Raw genomic sequence first — 24,094 nt, forward strand, 5'->3', positions numbered from 1 at the left:
GCGTTGCCCCTGGTGGGCGTGCTGGGTGGATCCCGGTGGGGCGCATGCGGGAGTCTGTCTGACTGTCTCTCCCCATTTCCAGCTTCAGAAAAATACAAAAAAAAAAAGAAAAAAGAAAAAAAGAAACTATAGCTGGGCATTCTGAAATCATGTTAAGGGAAATATGCAAACAATATTTTCTGTAAGTATATGGTCCTAGAATACATAAGGAAATAAAATTTGTACTTCACTAAGTACATTCCTGATATGTTCGCATTTTCCTTTCACTGCCCACAAAAATGTTTGAGATCTAAGCTGACAGCACCTCATGCTACAACTCTCTTGAAGGCCAATTGTGTCACTAGTCAAAATGACTCTCATCTTCACAAGCCCTTGAAGAGGCGTTGAGGATCATTCATGAAGTGGTACATTACTCTACACTTATGTAACTGAGCTTAAGGAGCAATTTTTTTTGGTATTTATTTTAACTTACTACTGTGTCCCTTTTCAAAATTGATTATTTTTAATTATACAGCTACCCTGAGAATAAAGCAAATGTTCTGTAAATAGAATATGCTTTCCACTGAAGTACTAAGAAAGTAACAGAATTAATGTTCACCTCACTATAATATGCAAAAAAAAAAGCGTGGGTAATATAATGCAATTTTACACTTCACACAAATAATCATGAAAGAATTTTTGAATAAAATCCCTATAACTGGGGACATTCAGTTATGTGAGGCTTGGGAACTTTTAGCATGCAAGATGTTTCATGCAACCTGAGAATCTTCATGAAAACACAGCTGACTGATTTGAGAAAGCATAGTCTACAGGAGCGATTCTTAAACTTCGATGTCAGAATCATCTGAGGAACCATGTAAAAATGCAAAGGCCGGAGCCCTATCCTTGCTGTAATGAACACCGGGCGCTGTGTTCCGTTCGCTTGATTCTGCTGCACCCTGATTTGAGAACAACTGGTCTATGGGCACAAATTCTCAAATTTGGCTGCACATTGAAATCTCTGGAGTCTCACACCGAGAAGTTCTAATTTCCTTAATAGTCAATGCAGCTTGAGCATTGGGAGGTTCGAAACCTTCCTAGGTGATTCTAATATCAGCAAAGTTTGTGAGCCAGTCACACAAGGCCTTGCTACCCAGTATGTGATCCAATCAGCAGCAGCGACACCACTTGGGAGTTTGTTGGAAAGGTCGGCTTCTCACCTAGAATTAATGAATCAGACTGTGCTGTTTAGCAAGGTACTCAGGTGAGTTTTCCACACATAAATTTTTTTTGTAGTTTTGTTTTATTTTTATCTTTTTCAATAACACTTGACTTGGAATATTATATTAGTTTCAGGGGTACAACATAGTGATTAGACATTTATGTAACTTCCAAAGTGACCATCCTGATACGTCTAGTTAGTACCCATCTGATACCATACATGGTTATGACAATATGACTGATTCTATTCCCTATGCGATACTTTACATCCCCGGACAGGTTTGTAGCTGATGATTTGTACTACTCAGTCCCTTCACCTTTTCACCCAGACCCCCAACTCCACTCCCATCTGACAACTGTCAACATGTTCTCTGTATCTGTGAGTCTCTTTCTGGTTTTGTTGTTATCATTAGATACCACGTATAAATTAAATCATATGGTATTCATTTTTCTCTGACTGGTTTATTTCACTGAGAAAAATACCCCTTAGGTCCATCCATGTCATTGGAAATGGCAAGATTACATTCTTTTTTATGGCTGGGTAATGTTCCATTGTGTATATGCACCACATCTTCTTTATCCACTCATCTATCGATAGACACTTCGGTTTCTCCCATATATTGGCTATTGTAAATAATGCACAGTGAACAAAGGGGTAGTAGACACATTAACTTTTGAAACATACTGGGCTAGAGGGTCAGGCAGAGCTGGATTTTTAGCCATTTCTAATTTTGTAGCTGACTCTGGGTAGCTCGCTGAGCTCCTGTCTCCTTGCCTGTAAAATGAGCTTGGTGATAACTAGGTTAATGTTGCGGGTTTGCTGGGGAGATTCTTGAACCGCAATACTGGAAACTCTCCACTTAATTCCTTAGAACAGTGAAGAGAACTCGGGGAATATTAAGTCCCTTTTAGCAGAGGGAGGTGCTCTGTTATTTTTCAGCACTGGTGGGCAGAGGGCAAATCCAGCGAGACACAGTCAGTGACCGCCTTTCCAGGCATTCCTATGCTTGGATTTGTGAGGGTTCTTCACAGCTGTAAATTCCAGGTGATTTTCATTAATTCAAAAGAACAAATGCTTCCCAAATGCCAGTGTTTTCCTCTAAAACAGTGGTCCCCAACCCCCGGGGACTGGTACCGGTCCACAGAGAAAGAATAAATAACTTACATTATTTCCGTTTTATTTATATTTAAGTCGGAATGATGTTTTATTTTTAAAAAATGACCAGATTCCGTCTGTTACATCCGTCTAAGACTCACTCTTGACACTTGTAAGTTCAACAATTATATTTAAAAATACCACAGTTTTTATGCCGGTCACATAATTTTATTTTGTGCATTTATCCATCCCACCTTAAAGGCCAGTCCATGAAAATATTTTCTGACATTAAACCAGTTCGTGGCCCAAAGAATGTTGGGGACCACTGCTCTAAAAGGACAAGCCCTAGGTAAGCAGTCCTTAGCCACAATGTCTTTGAAGGTCCCTTGGGCACCTGCATTGTTGAGTAATCATGCTCAACTTATTCATACAGGCCACATATTCATACTGTTAACTTTCTTTGGCCCTCTGAGATCTTAATCTGTTATTTCCCTCCTCCTAGGCCAAGAGCTCTTTTCTTTACAGAACCTCACATATAGGGTTCCTTTTTTCTCTTCAAGCCACTAACTTCTGTAATTATATATATATATTATATATATAATATATATAATATATATATAATTATATATAATTCTGTAATTATATATATATATTTCTCTTTTGCCCCAAATAATATTTTTATACTATTGCTATTCTGCTCCCTGAACTAAGACATGAAACTGACTTTTTCAGTCAAGTTTACATCTGAATGAAAGGGTAAGGCAATACTTTTTTTGTAGTGTAATCGTTTTCACATTAAGGGAAGTAGAAATGTCTAATGGGATACGTCAGAAGAAATACCCTCAACTAATCTTTCTAAGCAGGACGACAATGAGTAATGATTACAGTTAATTAAGTTAGGCAACCTCCATTTCCATTCACTTAGCAGCACTGCTAATTATATACTCATTCTACAAGGTTTCTTTAGTTCTTCTGTTATTTGGATGCAGTGCTCTTTGTAGACAAGGGAATACGGTACGATTAATGAGCTTTCTCCCCCCAACACCTCCTGTTTTCTCCAAAAGAATTTTCCACATCTGGAAATTGAGTGTATAAAAAGGAGCAAGGAAAAAAAGACCGGTTGTATTTTCACTTATTTCCAGCACAGCACAAAATTTATAATTTGTATAATTTATAATATTATAATTCTATATAATTATAATATTTTATGGTAAAGAAAACAGTAACAGTTCATTTCTGTTGGAGCCTTGGGAAATTGTGAATGATTTTAAAATAAAGTATAGGACTTGGTTTTTAAAAATATAAATGGCAATGACACTTTATATTGTATGCTTTTGTTCACTTTAAATAAATATGTATTGAGCACTTACCGTTAGTCAGGCCCTCGGTCGACTAAGTGAAAATGAAGAAAACCTACCTTTGATTCCAGGTTTCTTTATAGGAACTTCACTCAGTCTAACAATTTACTCTAAAGAAAACGGAACACTGCAGCTGTACTTGGGTATATTGTTAATGAAGCACTTGAAAAAAAATAATTTATGTGCTTTGATCACATGGGGATTGACGTACTTAAGGGTTTTATTTTTAATCTGAAAATCCACTTCAATCTTACGCTCTGGGTAAAGTCATTACACAAGACTGGCACAATTCTGTACTTGCAAGAAGCAGGATTCAAGGTTTAACTTCAAATATAATCTTGAGTAAGTTGTTTCTATTATTCCTTTAATTTTAAAAAATCAGGATTTACATGAATGGACTTTTGCTTCAATCTTCAATAATCTCCATTTGCTTTAAGAATTAACTGCGGCGCTGTGACTCATAGTCGCTTTAAGATAGTTTCAGATTGATTTTTAAAGGTATATCCAGAGGACGAGGTTTGGTTGTCAAGCACTTTTATTTTTCTATTTTCATAGGATGTTCAAATGTGTGTTGAGCAGCTCCGAACATTATTAGAGTTTGGTTTTTCTGCTAGCATCAGCCAGGTGCACAACTTTATAAGTCCAGTCTCTTTTTTACATGTTCTCCTTTCTGATTCTCTTTCATAACGCCGGTTTGCATAAATGAGTGCACTGTGGAGTTCGCATGAAGACTAGACAAAAATACAGGTGTCCTTATAATAATCAGCTCCTCTAATTCTCCTCTCTGACTTATGCTTCAGTCTCAGAGAAATCCCACATAAAGCAGGCAGCACAGTTATTACGAGAGGAACTGAGGTTACTGATTAGAAGGGAACGTAATCAGGTAGATTGAGCCTGTGAGGGAAGAAACCATTGCTGTGAGAGGGGAGTGTTTGCAAAACGCTCTCTGTGAAGCTGTGAAGAATATCTCACTTTTCACAGCAACCGGAGTGGAAGAAACAGGTGCAAAAAGATTGTGCGTTTGTCTGCTTTGGGGAGGCTGGTCAGAGATTATGTGCCTGCTTTATCTGCACTTGGCTATGACTCTACCTCCAGGTTTATCAGAGCCCATAGAATGTGTAAGAGAAAAGTACCAACAGGGAAATCAGCAAAAAGCTTTCCTATGAAGGTGTAGCAAGCCATCGCAGAATTTGAAATGTCTGAGGTCTCATCTGGTGAGTAAAAGCTGCAGATAAATGCTACAGCCATTCAGAAGAATGATAAATGCCACAAGCATTTGGAAACAGGCTGCCCCAAAGGTGACTCCTTTGGTCAATTTGCAACCTCTAGAATAAATTTGGATCACTCTTATTCCATATAGCTTTTTCTAAAAGTCAAACTAGGGCTTTTGTTGTGAGGAAGGGAGGGAAGGTGTTTAATATTGGTGACCTATAAGATTAATGCATATCAGGGAAATGAGAAGAAACCCAAATTCTACTTTTTGGGTTATGGCATTTATGAACTTTGTCTTCAGAAATCTATAATTATTTCTGGTGTGAAGAAACAACAACAACAACAACAACAAACTTAATGACCCAGACCTTAATTAATAAACAATAATACTTCTACTTTAAATTCAATTTATAAGGACCTAGTCTGCATTCATAAACACACTAGAAAACTACTGTGAAGAATTTTTGTCTTAACAATAGAAACCTATGTAATTATATATATAGTTTCAAGAAATTTGCTATTGGAGAAAAATAGTAAAATATATTGTGAACAGCAATTTAGACACGATCAGACATGCATAACTTACTGTGAAGCAAACTGGGCCACGGATTTGAAACAATGATTACAGGCTTCCTGATAGCCTGAAATATTTAAGAATGACATTAAGGATTAAACATTTGTTTTTAAATTCTAACTAGTAAATAAAGTAAAAAGGTGCCATGATTAATCATGTAACCTGATTTTCTTATTATAAGCTATCTTGAATTAGGAAAGATTTATTGTTGTTCTATTAAACTTACGTTCATTCCTAAATTATGGTAATTTTATAAAAATCTGAATCTCTTTTGACAAATTTTTCTATCATTAGCAAGAAAGATGGCTAGTTTTGGGGGGAGGGCAGAGTTAAAATGGTTAACTTGAAGCCTGTTTAAAATTATGACTATATATTAGGAAAAAGACTAACCAATGAAAAGTATATTTGGATCTCAAGCTGCCCCATAACTTGGTTTGTAAAAGCTCGCCACTTTTGCAAATCTTGTCTCATTTGCTCTGAACTAAGTGGTTGCCATTCTCTACTAATAGTTTGCCTTTTAGTAATCTTTTTTTTTAAAGACTGTTTTTATTTGTGTTTTAAGCATCCGACAGATTGTCCTGGAAGTACAGAGGCCAGTTAATGGTTTATGAGTTCAAGCTGAGCCGAATATAGCTAAGCTCTGCCTTGCTTGACATTTCATCAAAAGCGACGTTTATTTGCAATGTTTACCGACCTATTTATTGAACCCTCACAGCTTGATCAATGCCACCAAACTTGCTGTCATTGTTGAGATTATCTCTAAATGCATGTACAAACTAAGGAGGAAATAGAGAAACAAAAAAATAATAATAGTAAATTAAAAGCCATCCTTGACCTATTTTTTTAAAATTATGTTTATGTAGCCTTCAATCTATTTCTTTGTTTGATGGTTTTCTTCAAAGCCCCATGTTATAATTTCTCTCCTTTTATCTTCACAAAAACTATGGTAGCAGATAGACTAGAGCAGTGGTTCTGAGCCTTGAGTGAATCAGAATCCCCTAGAGAGCTTGTTAAAATCCAGCTTGCTGGGAGTTTCTAATTCAGTCCTTCTGAGGTGTGGCCCAAGAATTTGCATCTCTAAGTGGTTTCTCAGGAGATGCTGGTACTGCTGGTGTGGGAACCACACTCTCAGAACCACTTACAAGATTCTTATTTATGAATGAGAAATACCAGGTTTCAGGTCAGTTAAGAATGGCTCATGAGGGCCTGACCTGTGGTGGCGCAGTGGATAAAATATCAACCTGGAAATGCTGAGGTTGCCGGTTCGAAACCCTGGGCTTGCCTGGTCAAGGCACATATGGGAGTTGATGCTTCCAGCTCCTCCCCCCTGCCTCTCTCTCCTCTCTCTCTCTCCCTCTCTCTCCTCTATAAAATGAATAAATAAAATTTAAAAAAAAAGAATGGCTCATGAGGATTTACCCAAGCAAAAGACATTGTGGCTAGAGGAAATAAATTCATGCAAAATTGGGAGAATGTTGAATTGTCAAGGATGATTAGGTTATCCAAGTTTGATGGGAGATTAAAGGGGGAAAAAAAAAGGAAAGAGGGTTCTTGTTGGGCAAATGAGTGTAAAATTTGTATTTTTTTGAGTTTGCTTATTTTTATTGTTAAAAATGGCGCTGGGCAGCACCAGGTATGTGATCTGTGAAATTGCTAATTACCTTCCTGCTTGGGAAGGACCATTATTATGCTAATGTGTGCTAGAGGAGAGGTTTTGGCGCCAGAAAAGTTTTAAAAGGAGAGAAGGAGAGGAAGAAGGAAGCCATTTTTGCGTAGTGAAAGCAGAGAGAAGGCAGAGTGCTGAAAGAGACAGAAGCCAAGATGGCAAGGAAGGAGAGAATGCAGAGTGCTGAAGAAGAAGCTGAGTTTGTGCAGAGAGAAGGGAGAGTGAGTGCAGATGGGGAACCAGAGCTGAGGGGCTTTGGGACTGGTGAGGCCTTTGATTCTAGGAGAAACCAGAGAAGATTCTCCTGGTTGTGGAACTGGAGAATGTGTCAGTAGCTTTGTGAGCTCTGACTGAATGAAAAGGAAGTGTTTTTCCTCTGTGTTTTCTCACCAGCCGGTGCAAGACTTGAATAAATGAATGGCTCACCATTTTCTGGCTCCACTGTTCCTTTACAGTCTGCCCGAATTCAATGAGAACCTGCATATGAACGGCCGCGATGACAGTGGCAACTACTGGCCGTACAGTTCTGCTTTCAGAAAGTTTACATTTTTGATGAAAGGACAAAAGACCTATGAAATTAATGCAGTGCATATAATAGGGGCTCAAGAAATAGTCAATGGATTGAGATTTATGTGCCAGGTAAATAGTCGGGTTCAGTAAAGTTCTTGTTGAATAAGTGAAAAAGAAAAATGAAGAAGTTGGCTCATGTTTATCATTAGAGACAAAATGTTTACTTTCTGTCTGTTAGTCTAATTACCTGGATTCTCTTTCCACATTGTTCAGAGAAGTTTCCAATGCACAAGAAAATAAACAGACATCCCTCACAAAATTGAGGCACTTGTTAACTAATTACTCACACATTAAAATATTGACTACCTATTTAGGGAAATTGTTATTCTATATAAATTAGCAATAAAATTACTAAAGTAAACAGTTGGTGCTTAATTCTCAATTATGTAAAGAATCCATTTTTTTAATTACTTTTTTGGTGGTTATTTCCTGAGATAACTCCCTAAGTAAGTATCTATGATGTTAATCTATGATGTTTTTAACAAAAGGAAAGAATAATACATGTTTTATAAGCATGTGAGTATATACATCAAAGTCGGCCTGGCCTGTGGTGGCACAGCAGATAAAGCATCATTCTGGAATGCTGAGGTTGCTGGTTCGAAACCCTGGGCTTACCTGGTCAGGGCACATACGGGAGTTGATGCTTCCTGCTCCTCCCCCCACCCTTCTCTTTCTCATTCACTCTCCCCCCACCTATCTAAAATGAATAAATAACAAAAGAATTTTCTTTTTAAACACAGCAAAATCTCCCCTTTTGGTTCAGTAAAAAATGCAATGTCTTCCAACTTACCTTAAAGAAGGTGCAATTTGAAAATTCCAACCATGACAAGACTGGAGATATTACATAACTATAATGCCTAGTAAAAATTAAAATGTATCTTTGAAGATGTTAGTAACTAAATTGAAACATTCTAAACATTATAACCTTTGCTTTTTTAAAAAAAGGTCTATGCTCATTTGTTATGGTCCATTTCTTTCAGTAAAATTAAGCTTTCATATATATTCTAATGGGATACACCATTTAGATTAAATGTATAATATGGATAATTGACTTTTAATGGAATCTAATCTCAATGTTCCTAAGTAAGAGCTGGGAATGGGCAGGCTTTTTAGGAAGTAAAGATGTTTATTGTAATCATTTTTCAATTTTCTTGATTAAATATATCAAGAAAATAGATACTGTCATTTACTTCAGTTTTATAGTGTAGTCTTTTTGTCTGATCTTTCCTATCACGTGCTACCTATGTAGGCTTCAGAATCATCAGCGCTATGATGTCATTCTCATGTTATTATAATTCAGACACTATTCTGAATTGATGAAAGGAGGGTGATGCTTAGAAAGCAAATGTACCATATTTCTGATGTTTAAGTAACACATCAAATGATTTATTTTGACCTGGCTCACATATCAGTTTATTATTTTTCACTTCCCCGTTCATGATTAAAGCAACTCATAATTACTGAAGTAGATAATACTTCTGATGATGAATTATGGGTTTATTATGAGAATAAAACTATCTTTAATGGTGTTGTAGAGTACAAATTTAAGAAAAGGGACTAACACAGTACTAGGTATATCCCCTCGCTTTCATCATTGAATCCTTGGAACTTAAGGTCTGCCTGGAATATAATGAGTGTCAATAAATTAGCTGAATGTATGAATGAATGAATCCTACAGACAAATTTGCCCAGGAAAAAAAAAAGGGGATGTTTTATTTCATTTTTTAATGCTGTTTGTTTTGGTCCAAATGAATAATATCTGTGACATTTTATTCTGATTGCTATTCGATCATTAACCGAGTGTGAGAAAAGAGGCATTTTAGGTGTTTTGTTTTGTTTTTATTATTAATAGCAGATCTCTTTGACAAACTCATTTCAGTCTTTTTGAATACCATTATCTATTCACTTTTTCAGTTTCATTTTTCTAACTCCCCATGGTCAAGCCAAAATCATATCTCTTCAGACATACACACACTCATACCCACGCACCACTCACACCCATCACTCACACACACCACCACTACCTCCACCTTCATATATCTTATTTTGAGCCAGCACTTGACATTGAAATGGAAATTGGGGGAAAAGAAAAGCTGAAATAGATGGATTTGTCAGGCCAAGCTGAAATCAGCTTCTCACCCTGGCCAGATAGTTCAGTTGGATAGAGCATCATCCTGAAGCACGGAGGTTGCTGGTTTGATCCTGGGGTCAGGGCACATAGAGGAACAGGTCTATGTTTCTCTCTCTCTCTCTCTCTCTCTCTCGCTTTCCCTCTTCCTTTCCCTTCCTCTCTCTCTAAAATCAATTTTTTTTTAAGAACTCAGCTTCTCTGTTTTAGGGAAGGTATTGAGAATATGGTTCAGAGAGGGAGAGGAAGAGAAATGAAAGGGTTGGAGGGTGGTCCCCACCTGCTTGTACTTTCTCAGGCAGCTTTAAAGGTACCAGGAGCAGAAAAAATTGGATTTGCTTTGTTCTGCTCCACATTCAAGACTCAAGCCAAGATTGAACATATACCTGTGGCAAAATGATTTTAGATTAAGCTCAAATCACTTGTAAATACAATATGAAAGAGTTTTTGTTTTGTTTTGAAAGTTAAGAGTTCCCTCCAGAGCCCGTCTGGCCTGTCAGTGCATCCCTCAGCAGCTGCCACCGTACCGAGCACGAGAGATCGTGCACATCTAGGCCTGCCAGTGCGGCGGCCGGATGGGGGTCAAGTTCTGGGAGGTCATCAGCGATGAGCATGGTCTAGACCCCAGTGGCAACTGTGTGAAGGACTCGGACCGTAGCTGGAGCGCATCAGCGTCTACTACAACGAAGCCTCCTCTCACAAGTATTGCCTCAGGCCATCCTGGTGGACCCTGAGCCCAAAACCATGGACAGTATTGGGTCTGGGGTCTTTGGGCACCTCTTCAGGCCTGACAACTTCATCTTTGATCAGAGTGGGGCTGGCGAAAACAGGGCCAACGGTCACTACACGAAGGGCGCCAAGCTAGTAGACTCTGTCCTGGACACAGTATAGAAGGGGTGTGAGAATTGAGAGTACCCATAAGACTTCGGGCTGAGCCACTGTCTGGGTGGGGGTGCAGGGTCTGGGGTGGGCGCGCTTCTCATCAGCAAGGTGCACGAGGAGTACCCCGACTGCATCACGACTACCTGCAGGGTAGCGCCCTCGCCCAAGGTGTAGGACACACTGGTGGAGCCCTACAAAGCCACACTGTCCATCCAGCAGCTGGTGGAGAAAACTGATGAGTCCTACGGCAGTGGCAATGAAACACTCTGGGACAGGGGTCCCCAAACTTTTTACACAGGGGGCCAGTTCACTGTCCCTCAGACCATTGGAGGGCCAGACTATAAAAAAAAAACTATGAACAAATCCCTATGCACACTGCACATATCTTATTTTAAAGTAAAAATACAAAAGGGGAACAAATACAATATTTAAAATAAAGAACAAGTAAATTTAAATCAACAAATTGACCAGTATTTCAATGGGAACTATGCTCCTCTCACTGACCACCAATGAAAGAGGTGCCCCTTCTGGAAGTGTGGTGGGGGCCGGATAAATGGCCTCAGGAGGCTGCATGTGGCTCGCGGGCCGTAGTTTGGAGACCCCTGCTCCGAGACATCTGCTTCCACACCCTTAAGCTGGCCACTCCCACCTCAGAGAACTCAACCACTTGGTGTCAGCCACCATGTGAGACGTCACCTCCTCACTCCACTTCCCCAGCCAGCTGACCTGCACAAGCTGGCCATGGACACAGTGCCCTTCACCAGCCTGCCCTTCTTACGCTGGCTTCACCCCGCTCACCCCGGGGCAGAGGCAGGACCGGGCCTTGTCAGTGCCCAAGCTCAGCTGGCAGATGTTGATGCTGAAAACCTGGTAGATATCTGCGCCCCCTGCCATGGCTACTACCTGACCCTGGCCACCATCTTCCACAGCCGCAGGTCCATGAAGAAGGTGCACGACCAGGTGCTGGCCATCCAGCGCAAGAATGGCAGCTACTTCAGGGAGTAGATCCCCAACAACGTGAAAGTGGCCGTGTATGACATCCAGCCTCGTGGGCTCAGGATGTCCTCCACCTTTGTCTGAATCAACACAGTCATCCAGGAGCTATTCAAACGTACTTTGGACCAGTTCAATGCTCTGTTCCAGCTCATGGCCTTCCTGCACTGGTACATGGGCGAGGGCATGGATGAGATGAGGTCACCAGGACCGAGAGCAACATGAACGACCTGGTATCCGACTACCAGCAGTACCAGAACGCCATGGGTGGGGGGGAAGATGAGATTATGAGGACGATAAGGAGGAGTCCAAGGCCCAGGGCCCCTAGTGAAGCAGCTGCGGCTTTGTCCGGAGACCCATGTAGCCATTGACGCTGCCCCAGTCTTGCCCAACCAACTCTAGCCATGTCACCCTAGGGCTCCCGAGTGTCTGTCCTTTGGTATTCACAGAACTCAGCTCTGTCTTCCCACCATAGGTCATTTCCATTTTTGTGTCACTCATTTATCTCTGCTTTGTCAGCTCTGGGCCTGAAGTTTTATGGTTTTCTTTACTGGCTTGTGTTCGTTTTTGGGGGGTGGGGGGATACTTAATAAATTCATTGTCATCAGATACAAAAAAAGAAAGTTAAGAGTTAGATTCTGATTGCCTGACCTGTGGTGACACAGTGGATAAAGCGTCAACCTAGAACGCTGAGGTCACCGGTTAGAAACCCGGGGCTTGCCTGGTCAAGGCACATATGGGAGTTAATGCTTCCTGCTCCTCCCTCCTTTTCTCTCTTTATCTCTCTTTGTCTCTCCTCTATAAAATAAATAAATAAAAGCTTTTTAAAAATCTTTAAAAAAAAGAGTTAGATTCTGTCTGTGGGATGAGTAATGACTAAGGCATGCTGTAGTTTTTACAAAATTATCAGGAAATTTAGACAAATCTCTTTGCAATAAAAAAAAATGAGCATCAATGGTGTCTAACAAAGGCCTTAGGAAAAAGAGCAAGGAGGAGAACTCTTGCCATAATATTAGTTAAAGATAATGAAAATATCTGTCATGGCTAGCTACATTAGATTATTTGAGCTTAAGATTTTTTGATGCAAAAAATTTCAGTGTGAGTTTAGTAAAAATTTTATGTCGGGTATGTGCCTTACCATAGAGAGTATCATTTATCCCATGATCATTTTATTTAACCTCCTTTGGAAATGTAACTGTTTAATCGTAATCTAAACCAAACTAAAAACAAAGTATACCATACGTGAAGCCCTTGCAACTGAGTAATACAATTTTTCTGTGTGAACTAGCCTGCTGTTCAAATTTGTTTATAGTTATGCTTCAGATACTGTTTCCCAAAATACTGATAGACTCCTGCAAGCACAACTTTTTAAAAGTTACCTTGGAAGCTTCCACTACTATGGAAATAATTCTATTGGTTTAAAAAGCAACCACAAAACAACAATAAAAAGTGCTTCTACTCAAGGCCATATATAGCACAAATATAAAGACTCTGTAAAGAGTATTTTGAAAAAATAAAGAGCTTTTGTGGTTCAGGTATTTCCAATTAGCCTGCTCTTCAAAGTATTCAATTAAAAAAAAAAAGTATTGAATAGAGATTTTAAAATTCACTAGCTATTAGTTTAGATTTGAAAGTTTGGAAACCAGTGGGAGGTAGTACGTGATGATAAGTGGCAATGTGGTGTCAAGGTATTACAATGTATTTGAATACTATTGCCCAACTTAAAAAATATATAAAACGGTCTTGCATATTTCAGTAGACCAAGAAAAGGTTTGCAAATAGCATTCCCAAAGTCAACTGAAGAATGGTGGTGCATAATTTCCCAATCTTCAAATAAGGACGTTGGACTAGATGATTTCTAAAGTCCCCTAAATAATTCATAACAACAACACCTTTAAGGAATGTTTCCATGGAAGAAAGGTGTAAACTAAGTCTTAAAGGAGAAAGAAGAAGGAGATGTTGCTGATGGTCCGCAACATGTCCTTCCCACTGGATTTCAATGCAGTTCCTGACTAACCCGTCTCCAGAATTTCCATCTCTCTCTCTTTTTTCATTTTAGAGAAAAGAAAGAGAGAGAAGGGGTGAAGAGAGCCGGAAGCAAAAACTCCTATATGTGCCTTGACCAGGCAAGCCTAGGGTTTTGAACAAGTGACCTCAGCATTGCAGGTTGGCGCTTTATCCACTGCGCCACCACAGGTCAGGCAAGAGTTCCCATCTCTTGTTCTGCTTGTCTGCCTGAGGGTTTACTCCAGGTTACCAACTGCAAACAGACATGAGTCACACAGAAGTATTGGGGGGGGCAGAGGGGTGCAATATAACCAAGAACAACCTTTAACTATTAGGAGTTGGAAGGCCTTAGAAAAATGCACTCCAGCCTCTTCATCTTTTGGTGGAACAATTTTGAAGCGTGCCCCACTCCGCTTCTCAGAAGGTCACCAGCAGAGTGGAACCCCAGTTGCCTCCAGTAGCAATGTGCTCATTAATGCATCCTTTCTTGCATCCTTCCCCTTCCTAATCTCGCTTTCTCCACCCTCTCGCTTGTACTTGCTGAAATCGATAGCTGGATAAACTGTTTGCACCCTAAGTCCTTGCCTTGGTGTCAGTTTGGGGAGAATATAAATTAACCCAGAATGTGAGAGATAAATTATTTTACATGCTTAAAAAAAAAAAACACAACAGGGCAAGGGCATTTCAGATGATAGAAGGAGGAAGGGCGAAGGAGCTCACACAAGATGACTTTGCTCTCTGTTCAGTAACCAAAGAACAGTCATCCATCAAGATGGAGCAGGAGGTGAAGAGGAAGGAAATAGTTTGTGAACCTGAAAATCAGTGGGAAGGTTTAGAAGAGCTGCTATCGAAAATGTGCCAAATTGTCACAATGGCACAGCGGAGAAAGTCGATGATGTCATCCATGTATTTTGATTCCATCCTAATCTAAGTTACCCTTAGTAATAGGCCCCCCAAGCTGTCTTTGCTCCCTGTGCTTTTAACCCCTTCTACTCCCACTCCAGTCTACACATTGCATCCGGAGTGATGCTTTAAAAATGTAAACTAGGTTTGTGGTTATATCTGGTTAAAGATCATTATTTGTCTGATCAGTTCTTCCCTCTCCTCCGTCTACAGTCTTGCTGCACTTCAGCCACACTGACCTGCTTTCATTTCTCAAATGCCAGCTTCATTCCTACTATTACATCTGTCTGAAATGCTTTCCTCACTCAACCTCTATCTGCTTTGATCGTTACCGAATATACAGTAAAAGCATATCACCAGGCACATTGTACTGGCTTAATCTATAGTTACTGAATACCTTAATGAAAAAAGAAGAGTAGGGTTTAGTTGACGGGTGGCCACATAGGATTATACTGAGGAACAAGAAGACAGTACAGTAGTTATAAATATAATTCTTGTTTGTGGATATACGAAGTGTTGTTCTTTGTATGTAATACATAGGTGGTCAGTTGGAGTCTGGGCTAGGCTGGACATCATACTATGAATTGTGTGAAATGGGAATGAGCGACGCTGGTGTTCAAGATGATGATAAGTGTAGTAGGTTAGAAAGTTAGAATTAGTATTGAATACAGACGTTGTAGTTGATAGTGGTCATTTTAGTGGGAAGTCCTTCCAGACTGGTGAAGCATGCTAAGTGCAACAGTTAAAAGGAACATTTTGTTTCGGATTAGGAGATTGACACAAATGGAGCAAAAGTTAGTGTTTCAAAGTGCTATGACATGCAAGGACAAATAGACAAGTTGGCTTGGTGAATATAATACCCATGATGCAAGACAGGCTTCACTATGATGGCTCAGAAAACCTAATTGCAAGGGACTTTTGAGGACAGTGTATCAGCTTATCACATGCCAAAAATATTTCATTTCAGAGACTTTAGTTTTCTCATTAATTTTATCACTAATCCATTCATTTTCAAAATGTATTTCAGGATTTCACATCAGGTTGACTTTAAAGCTTATATGCAGATGAAGGTTCCCTTTCCTTGCTCTGAGTACAGACGTTGGACCTATTCTGTGCTTAAGAGTGAAGCAAGCTTACGTTGGCTCTGCAAACAGGATTATTAAACAACCAATTACTATTCAGATCGTGTTACATTCCCTAAAATTACTCAAGCAAGAGTCTTGAACTTATTCAACCTGAACACATCTGATATCCTCAGACAAGTAGGGTATGTAAATTAGAGAGGTCTGGTTTTACCAGTGTGGAATCAGGCCTACTTCTTCTCCTTAGGACTCCATGACTAATAACCTGAATTGTCTAAATTTCAAGAGTAGTCGAGTCCCCAGTGGTAAGCCTGTTTCCTTGTTTCTGCTTCTGTTCGGTCCAGTAATACATGAAGGCACAAAGAATTTTTTTACACGCAAATTTCAGCAAGTTGAGTTAATCCTTTCAAAATGGATTTTCGTTCCATTATTCCATTAGGATATGATTCCCGACATCTTAGAAATAGTTCCATGATAACAGTTTCAGGTTCTGAATTATGTGAGGAAATTACAGAAAACGAGGTAATGGATCTATAACCTGGATACAAGGAGGGGTTCCAGCTTCCATGCCGATGGTGTGCCTTTGAGGCAGTCATTCTGAAAAAGAGTAGATCTTCACTGTTCTCACCACAAACACGAGCACACAACATAACAGCTATGTGAGGTGGTGGTTGTGATCATTAACCTTATCACAGTTATCATTTCACAATGTGTATATGTGCATCAAATCATCGCATGCAACACCTTAAATTTACAGGCTACATGTCCCTTATATCTTTTTTTTTTTTTTTTTTGTATTTTTCTGAAGCTGGAAACGGGGAGAGACAGTCAGACAGACTCCCGCATGCGCCCGACCGGGATCCACCCGGCACGCCCACCAGGGGCAACGCTCTGCCCACCAGGGGGCGATGCTCTGCCCCTCCGGGGCGTCACTCTGCCGCGTGACCAGAGCCACTCTAGCGTCTGGGGCAGAGGCCAAGGAGCCATCCCCAGCGCCCGGGCCATCTTTGCTCCAGTGAAGCCTCGGCTGCAGGAGGGGAAGAGAGAGACAGAGAGGAAGGAGAGGGGGAGGGGTGGAGAAACACATGGGCGCTTCTCCTGTGTGCCCTGGCCGGGAATCGAACCCGGGACTTCTGCGCGCCAGGCCGATGCTCTACCACTGAGCCAACTGGCCAGGGCCTGTCCCTTATATCTTAACAAAGCTGGAAAGTGTGAAAAACTGACATAGTCATGTTCTCTTCCTGACTCCTTTCAGCAATTTCAGGGATCAAAGAAGATAAAATGTGTAAGTGCCAAAAAGTAAACAGTAATACTAAATATGAGTTACTTTTAACAACTGTGATTTTAATAACTATAGAACCAAAATTCATGGTCAAAAGCCTTTAGCTGATTGGCTGTGTAATTCTGAAATCTAGTAGAATTTCTTTTTTTAATTTTTAAACAACAGAATATAATTATATTTCAATCCCCAACTTATGTACAACCAAAAATAAAACACCACGGTTAAATGACTGAAATAAATAACCCATAGTATTTTATGTGCAGTACTACACTGACTATGTACTTTTAAGGATTGGAGATGTGTTGCTGTTATCTATATTCTCGACATATTTAGTCTTTCTCCTACATGGGCCAGTTAACTCATTCTCTCCCGTCTTGCTAGGCACCTTCTCCCTTTCTGCAATCATCTCCTCTACTCATTTGGTTGTCAATTTTACCCATCTTCAAAAATCTATTCAAGTAGTATAGCTACCACAACACTTTCTCTAACTGCTTCAAACTTTACTTTGTTCTGTGAACGTTTATTATATATAATCATTTCTACTCAGTTTTCAATCTAATTATCTACTAGTTATTTCCTGTGGATTTTCTTTGACTCTGTAACTTTTTATAAAGTTCTTGAGAGCAGGTGCTATGTTTTATAATCCTCTTAGATACCTCAGTAGGTAGTCTTCATGTGTTTGATTCATTGTTTACAAAATGGTACACACCAGATAATCTGCTTCTAAACACTGTCTGACTACTATTATGTTCATAGTAATGGGAGATTTTCCTGATGGCCATATATCTATCATATTTATTGGTAGTTTAAGCACAGTCCACAGAAGGAACATCCCTCTATTGAAATGCCTTTTGTTTGGGAGCTCCTCTCATTATACTTGCATTAAAAGGAAAAATTCTATTCCCTGTCTATGATGGAAAATTATGTCATTTTTGGCTGGGACTGCAATATAATATAGTCTAGCTCTGTCGCTTAACTTTGATAAAAACTAAATATATGTGGAGTGAATATCTCAAAAGAAAGTAAAGAAACAGCTTTCATCATCTATGGATTTCTTATTGTTGCTAAAAAGAATATGTTTTCTGTATGGATTTCAATAACTTATTCAACAAATATTTTTTTAATAAATTTTTATTAATGGTAATGGGATGATATTAATAAATCAGGGTACATATATTCAAAGAAAACATGTCTAGGTTATTTTGTCATCAAATTATGTTGCAAACCCCTCGCCCAAAGTCAGATTGTCCTCCGTCACCCTCCATCTAGTTCTCTGTGCCCCTCCCCCTCCCCCTAACTCTCTCCTTCCCTCCCTCCCATGTCCTCCCTCCCCCCCCACCCTTGGTAACCACCACACTCTTGTCCATGTCTCTTAGTCTCATTTTTATGTTCCACCAATGTATGGAATCATGTAGTTCTTGTTTTTTTCTGATTTACTTATTTCACTCTTTATAATGTTATCAAGATCCCACCATTTTGCTGTAAATGATCTGATGTCATCATTTCTTATGGCTGAGTAGTATTCCATAGTGTATATGTGCCACATCTTCTTTATCCAGTCTTCTATTGAAGGGCTTTTTGGTTGTTTCCATGTCTTGGCCACTGTGAACAGTGCTGCAATGAACATGGGGCTACATGTGTCTTCACGTATCAATGTTTCTGAGGTTTGGGGGTATATACCCAGTAGAGGGATTGCTGGGTCATAAGGTAGTTCTATTTGCAGTTTTTTGAGGAACCACCATACTTTCCTCCATAATGGTTGTACTACTTTACAGTCCCACCAACAGTGAATGAGGGTTCCTTTTTCTCCACAGCCTCTCCAACATTTGCTATTACCCGTCTTGTTGATAATAGCTAATCTAACAGGGGTGAGGTGGTATCTCATTGTAGTTTTGATTTGCATTTCTCTAATAACTAATGAAGCTGAGCATCTTTTAATATATCTGTTGGCCATTTGTATCTCTTCCTGGGAGAAGTGTCTGTTCATGTCCTCTTCCCATTTTTTTATTGGATTGTTTGTTTGTTTGTTGTTGAGTTTTATGAGTTCTTTGTAAATTTTGGATATTAGGCCCTTATCTGAGCTGTCGTTTGAAAATATCAGTTCCCATATAGTTGGCTGTCTGTTTATTTTGATATCAGTTTCTCTTGCTGAGCAAAAACTTTTAATTCTGATGTAGTCCCATTCATTTATCTTTGCCTTCACTTCTCTTGCCATTGGAGTCAAGTTCATAAAATGTTCTTTAAAACCCAGGTCCATGATTTTAGTACCTATGTCTTCTTCTATGTACTTTATTGTTTCAGGTCTTATATTTAGGTCTTTGATCCATTTTGAATTAATTTTAGTACACGGGGACAGGCTGTAGTCGAGTTTCATTCTTTTGCATGTGGCTTTCCAGTTTTCCCAACACCATTTGTTGAAGAGGCTTTCTTTTCTCCAATGTGTGTTGTTGGCCCCTTTATCAAAGATTATTTGACCATATATATGTGGTTTTATTTCTGGGCTTTCTATTCTGTTCCATTGGTCTGAGTGTCTATTTTTCTGCCAATACCATGCTGTTTTGATTATCGTGGCCCTATAATATAGTTTAAAGTCAGGTATTGTAATGCCCCCAGCTTCATTCTTTTTCCTTAGGATTGTTTTGGCTGTTCGGGGTTTTTTATAGTTCCATATAAATCTGATGATTTTTTGTTCCATTTCTTTAAAAAATCTCATAGGGATTTTGATGGGAATTGCATTAAATTTGTATATTGCTTTGGGTAATATGGCCATTTTGATTATATTTATTCTTCCTATCCAAGAACAAGGAATATTTTTCCATCTCATTGTATCTTTTTCGATTTCCCTTAACAATGCTTTGTAATTTTCATTATATAGGTCCTTTACGTTCTTTGTTATGTTTATTCCTAGGTATTTTATTTTTTTTGTTGCAATCGTGAAGGGGATTATTTTTTTGAGTTCGTTTTCTAATATTTCATTGTTGGCATATAGAAAGGCTATGGACTTTTGTATGTTAATTTTGTATCCTGCGACCTTACTGTATTGGTTTATTGTTTCTAATAATCTTTTTGTGGAGTCCTTCGGGTTTTCGATGTATAGGATCTTATCATCAGCAAAAAGTGATACCTTTACTTCTTCTTTTCCGATATGGATGCCTTTTATTTCTTTGTCTTGTCTGATTGCTCTGGCCAGAACTTCTAGCACCACGTTGAATAAGAGTGGAGAGAGTGGACAACCCTGTCTTGTTCCTGATTTAAGGTAGAAAGTCCTCAGTTTTATGCCGTTTAATAGGATGTTGGCTGATGGTTTATCATATATGGCCTTTATCATGTTGAGATATTTTCCTTCTATACCCATTTTGTTGAGAGTCTTAAACATAAAATTGTGTTGTATTTTGTCAAAAGCCTTTTCTGCATCTATTGATAAGATCATGTGGTTTTTGTTCTTTGTTTTGTTGATATGGTGTATTACGTTAACCGTTTTGCATATGTTGAACCATCCTTGAGATTCTGGGATGAATCCCACTTGATCATGATGTATTATTTTTTTAATATGTTGTTGTATTCGGTTTGCCAGTATTTTGTTTAGTATTTTAGCATCTGTATTCATTAGAGATATTGGTCTGTAGTTTTCTTTCTTTGTTCCATCCATGCCAGGTTTTGGTATGAGGGTTATGTTGGCCTCATAAAATGTGTTTGGAAGTATTGCTTCTTCTTCAATTTTTTGGAAGACTTTGAGTAGAATAGGAACCAAGTCTTCTTTGAATGTTTGATAGAATTCACTAGTATAACCGTCTGGGCCTGGACTTTTATTTTTGGGGAGATTTTTAATAGTTTTTTCTATTTCCTCCCTGCTGATTGGTCTGTTTAGGCTTTCTGCTTCTTCATGACTCAGTCTAGGAAGGTTGTATTGTTCTAGGAATTTATCCATTTCTTCTAGATTGTTGTATTTGGTGGCATATAATTTTTCATAGTATTCTACAATAATTCTTTGTATATCTATGATGTCTGTGGTGATCTCTCCTCTTTCATTTTGGATTTTATTTATTTGAGTCCTGTGTCTTTTTTCCTTGGTGAGTCTTGCCAAGGGTTTGTCCATTTTGTTGATCTTTTCAAAGAACCAGCTCCTTGTTTTATTGATTTTTTCTATAGTTTTTCTGTTCTCTATTTCATTTATTTCTGCTCTGATTTTTATTATCTCCTTTCTTCGGCTGGTTTTGGGTTGTCTTTGTTCTTCATTTTCTAGTTCCTTAAGGTGTGAAGTTAAGTGGTTTACTTGGGCTCTCTCTTGTTTGTTCATATAGGCCTGAAGTGATATGAACTTTCCTCTTATTACTGCTTTTGCTGCATCCCAGAGATTCTGATATGTCGTATTTTCATTTTCATTTGTCTGTATATATCTTTTGATTTCTGCGCTTATTTCTTCTTTGACCCATTCATTTTTTAGAAGTATGTTGTTTAGTTTCCACATTTTTGTGGGTTTTTCCCCCTCTTTTTTGCAGTTGAATTCTAGTTTCAAGGCTTTATGATCAGAAAATATGCTTGGTACAATTTCAGTTTTTCTAAATTTGCTGATATTGTCTTTGTGGCCCAACATATGGTCAATTCTTGAGAATGTTCCATGTACACTAGAGAAAAATGTATACTCTGTCGCTTTGGGATGAAGTGTCCTGTAGATGTCTATCATATCCAGGTGTTCTAGTATTTTGTTTAAGGCCACTATATCTTTATTGATTCTCTGTTTGGATGACCGATCTAGAGCCGTCAGCAGTGTATTGAGGTCTCCAAGTATGATTGTATTTTTGTTAGTTTTTGTTTTAAGGTCAATAAGTAGCTGTCTTATATATTTTGGTGCTCCTTGGTTTGGTGCATATATATTAAGGATTGTTATGTCTTCTTGATTCAACTTCCCCTTAGTCATTATAAAATGACCATTTTTGTCTCTGAGTACTTTTTCTGTCTTGTAGTCAGCATTATTAGATATGAGTATTGCTACGCCTGCTTTTTTTTGGGTGTTGTTTGCTTGGAGTATTGTTTTCCAGCCTTTCACTTTGAATTTGTTTTTATCCTTGTTGCTTAGATGTGTTTCTTGTAGGCAGCATATAGTTGGATTTTCTTTTTTAATCCATTCTGCTACTCTGTGTCTTTTTATTGGTAAGTTTAATCCATTTACATTTAGTGTAATTATTGACACTTGTGGGTTCCCTACTGCCATTTTATAAATTGCTTTCTGTTAGTTTTGTATCTAGTTTGATTCTTCTCTTTTGTTTTTCTATCATTTGTTTTTGTTTGTTTGTGTTCCATACTTCTTTCCTCTGTTGCTACCTTTTTTAAGTCAAGTGTTTTTGTGGTGGTTTTTTTGAGGGTGGTTACCATTAAGTAATGAAAAGGGTACGTACCATATTCATTGTAGTACCCTATCTTATAAGTATTTCTGCACTTCATCATCCTTTGCTACTGTTAATCTCCATCCTCTCCCCCCTTTTTTTCCTTTGTTGTCACAGTTTAAGTTTGGTTTTATTGTGTTCTTGGTGGAGCTGTTACTTGTGGTGTTGTTTTCTTTTGTTCTTTGAATCTGGTTGGAAAACCCCCTTTAGTATTTCCTGGAGTGGGGGATTTCTGTTGATAAATTCTCTCATCTTTTCTGTATTTGTGAATGTTTTTATATCTCCTTCATACTTGAAGGATAGCTTTGATGGGTATAGTATTCTTGGCTGAAAGTTCCTCTCTTTCAGGGCTTTAAATATTGGGGTCCACTCTCTTCTAGCTTGTAGAGTTTCTGCTGAGAAATCTGATGATAATCTAATAGGCCTTCCTTTATATGTTGTACTCTTCTTTTCCCTGGCTGCCTTGAGAATTTTTTCTTTGTCATTGGTTTGTGTCATCTTTATTATGATATGCCTTGGAGTGGGTTTGTTGGGGTTAAGAAAACTTGGTGTTCTGTTTGCTTCTTGAATTTGAGGCTTTAGTTCCTTCCACAGGCTTGGGAAGTTCTCGTCTATTATTTGTTTGAGTATATTCTCCATTCCATTTTCTTTCTCTTCTCCCTCTGATATACCTATTATTCTTATGTTATTCTTTCTGATGGAGTCAGACAATTCCTGTAGGGCTTTCTCGTTTTTTATTATTTTTGAGTCTCTTTCTTCTTCTCTCTGTTGTGCCTCAAGTTGTTTGTCTTCTATTTCACTAATCCTATCTTCAATCTGGGCTGTTCTGTTAGCTAAGCTTGTTACCTCGTTTTTCAGCTCGTGAATTGAGTTTTTCATTTCTGTTTGATTTGTTTTTATAGTTTCAATTTCCTTGGTAATATATTCTTTGTGTTCATTGAGTTGTTTTCTGATCTCCCTATATTGCCTTTCTGTGTTTTCTTGTATCTCTCTGAGTATTTTTAAGATTTCTATTTTAAATTCTCTGTCATTTAGCTCCAAGGCTTCCAATATGTTAAGTCTTTTCTCCATAGATTTTTCCACATCTATTTGTGTTACCTCTCTTTCTTTTGTATCCATAATATTCGATTTCCTCTTTCTTATCGGCATCTGAGGGTGGTCTTATTGATAGCACTAATTAGAATTAATAAAGAGTAAAAAGTAAAAAAAAAAAAAAAAAAAAAAAAAAAAAAGTTAAAACACCCCACAAAAAAAAAAAGTAATAATTTATTATTTCCCCCTTTTTTTCTCTCTTCTCTTTCCCTCCTCTCCCCTCTTCAGGGAAATATCATGCCTATAATGGAGGGCCTGATTTGGGGTGAAGAGTTCAAGGGGCAAAAAAAAGGGAGTAGGGACCTACTAAATGCAAAAAAAAAAAAAAAAAGGAAGAAAATCTTAGACAAGCATAAGATGATTTGCTTGTATGTGATCGTCAACTAAGAGATATAATGAGAGGGATAAGAGGGAACCAGAAAAAAGGACCAAAAAAGAATAATAAAGAAGAAAAAATAAAAATAATAAGTAAAAATCTGTTGTATTAAGTGTAGCGAAGACTAAATACAATGGAGACCTTGGGTTGGGAGGACCCAAAATGCCACAAAAATAAACAAACAAGGAAAAAAATAAAAACAAAAGCAAAAAAGAGAAATAAAGCCAAAAAAAAGCCTTGAGTCCCAAATTAACTAATTTGTTCGTGATTGAGGATTATATGGGAGGAA

The 24,094-nt window shown here is 38.4% G+C and overlaps 1 protein-coding gene and 1 pseudogene across 4 annotated transcripts in view; both read left to right on the forward strand.

The window, feature by feature from the left end:
• Positions 1-24,094, forward strand: part of DMD (dystrophin) — a 2,360,554-nt gene that overhangs the window by 94,331 nt on the left and 2,242,129 nt on the right. Inside the window, exon 1 of one of the 4 annotated variants that reach the window (XM_066250308.1) lies at positions 3,927-3,996. The exons of 2 other annotated variants lie outside the window; for them this stretch is intronic. Coding sequence is in view for 1 of the 2 variants with exons in the window: in XM_066250304.1 (XP_066106401.1) it covers positions 4,850-4,868 (19 nt within the window). In the remaining variant the exon portion in view is untranslated. Of the gene's footprint in view, positions 1-3,926; positions 3,997-4,767; positions 4,869-24,094 lie in introns of those variants that run through there. One more of the 4 variants, XM_066250304.1, reaches the window with a different exon arrangement.
• LOC136317004 (tubulin beta-3 chain-like) lies at positions 10,344-12,007 on the forward strand (annotated as a pseudogene).

Source organism: Saccopteryx bilineata, chromosome X (genome assembly GCF_036850765.1).
Source record: "Saccopteryx bilineata isolate mSacBil1 chromosome X, mSacBil1_pri_phased_curated, whole genome shotgun sequence".
In the NCBI taxonomy this organism is placed as follows: Eukaryota; Metazoa; Chordata; class Mammalia; order Chiroptera; family Emballonuridae; genus Saccopteryx; species Saccopteryx bilineata.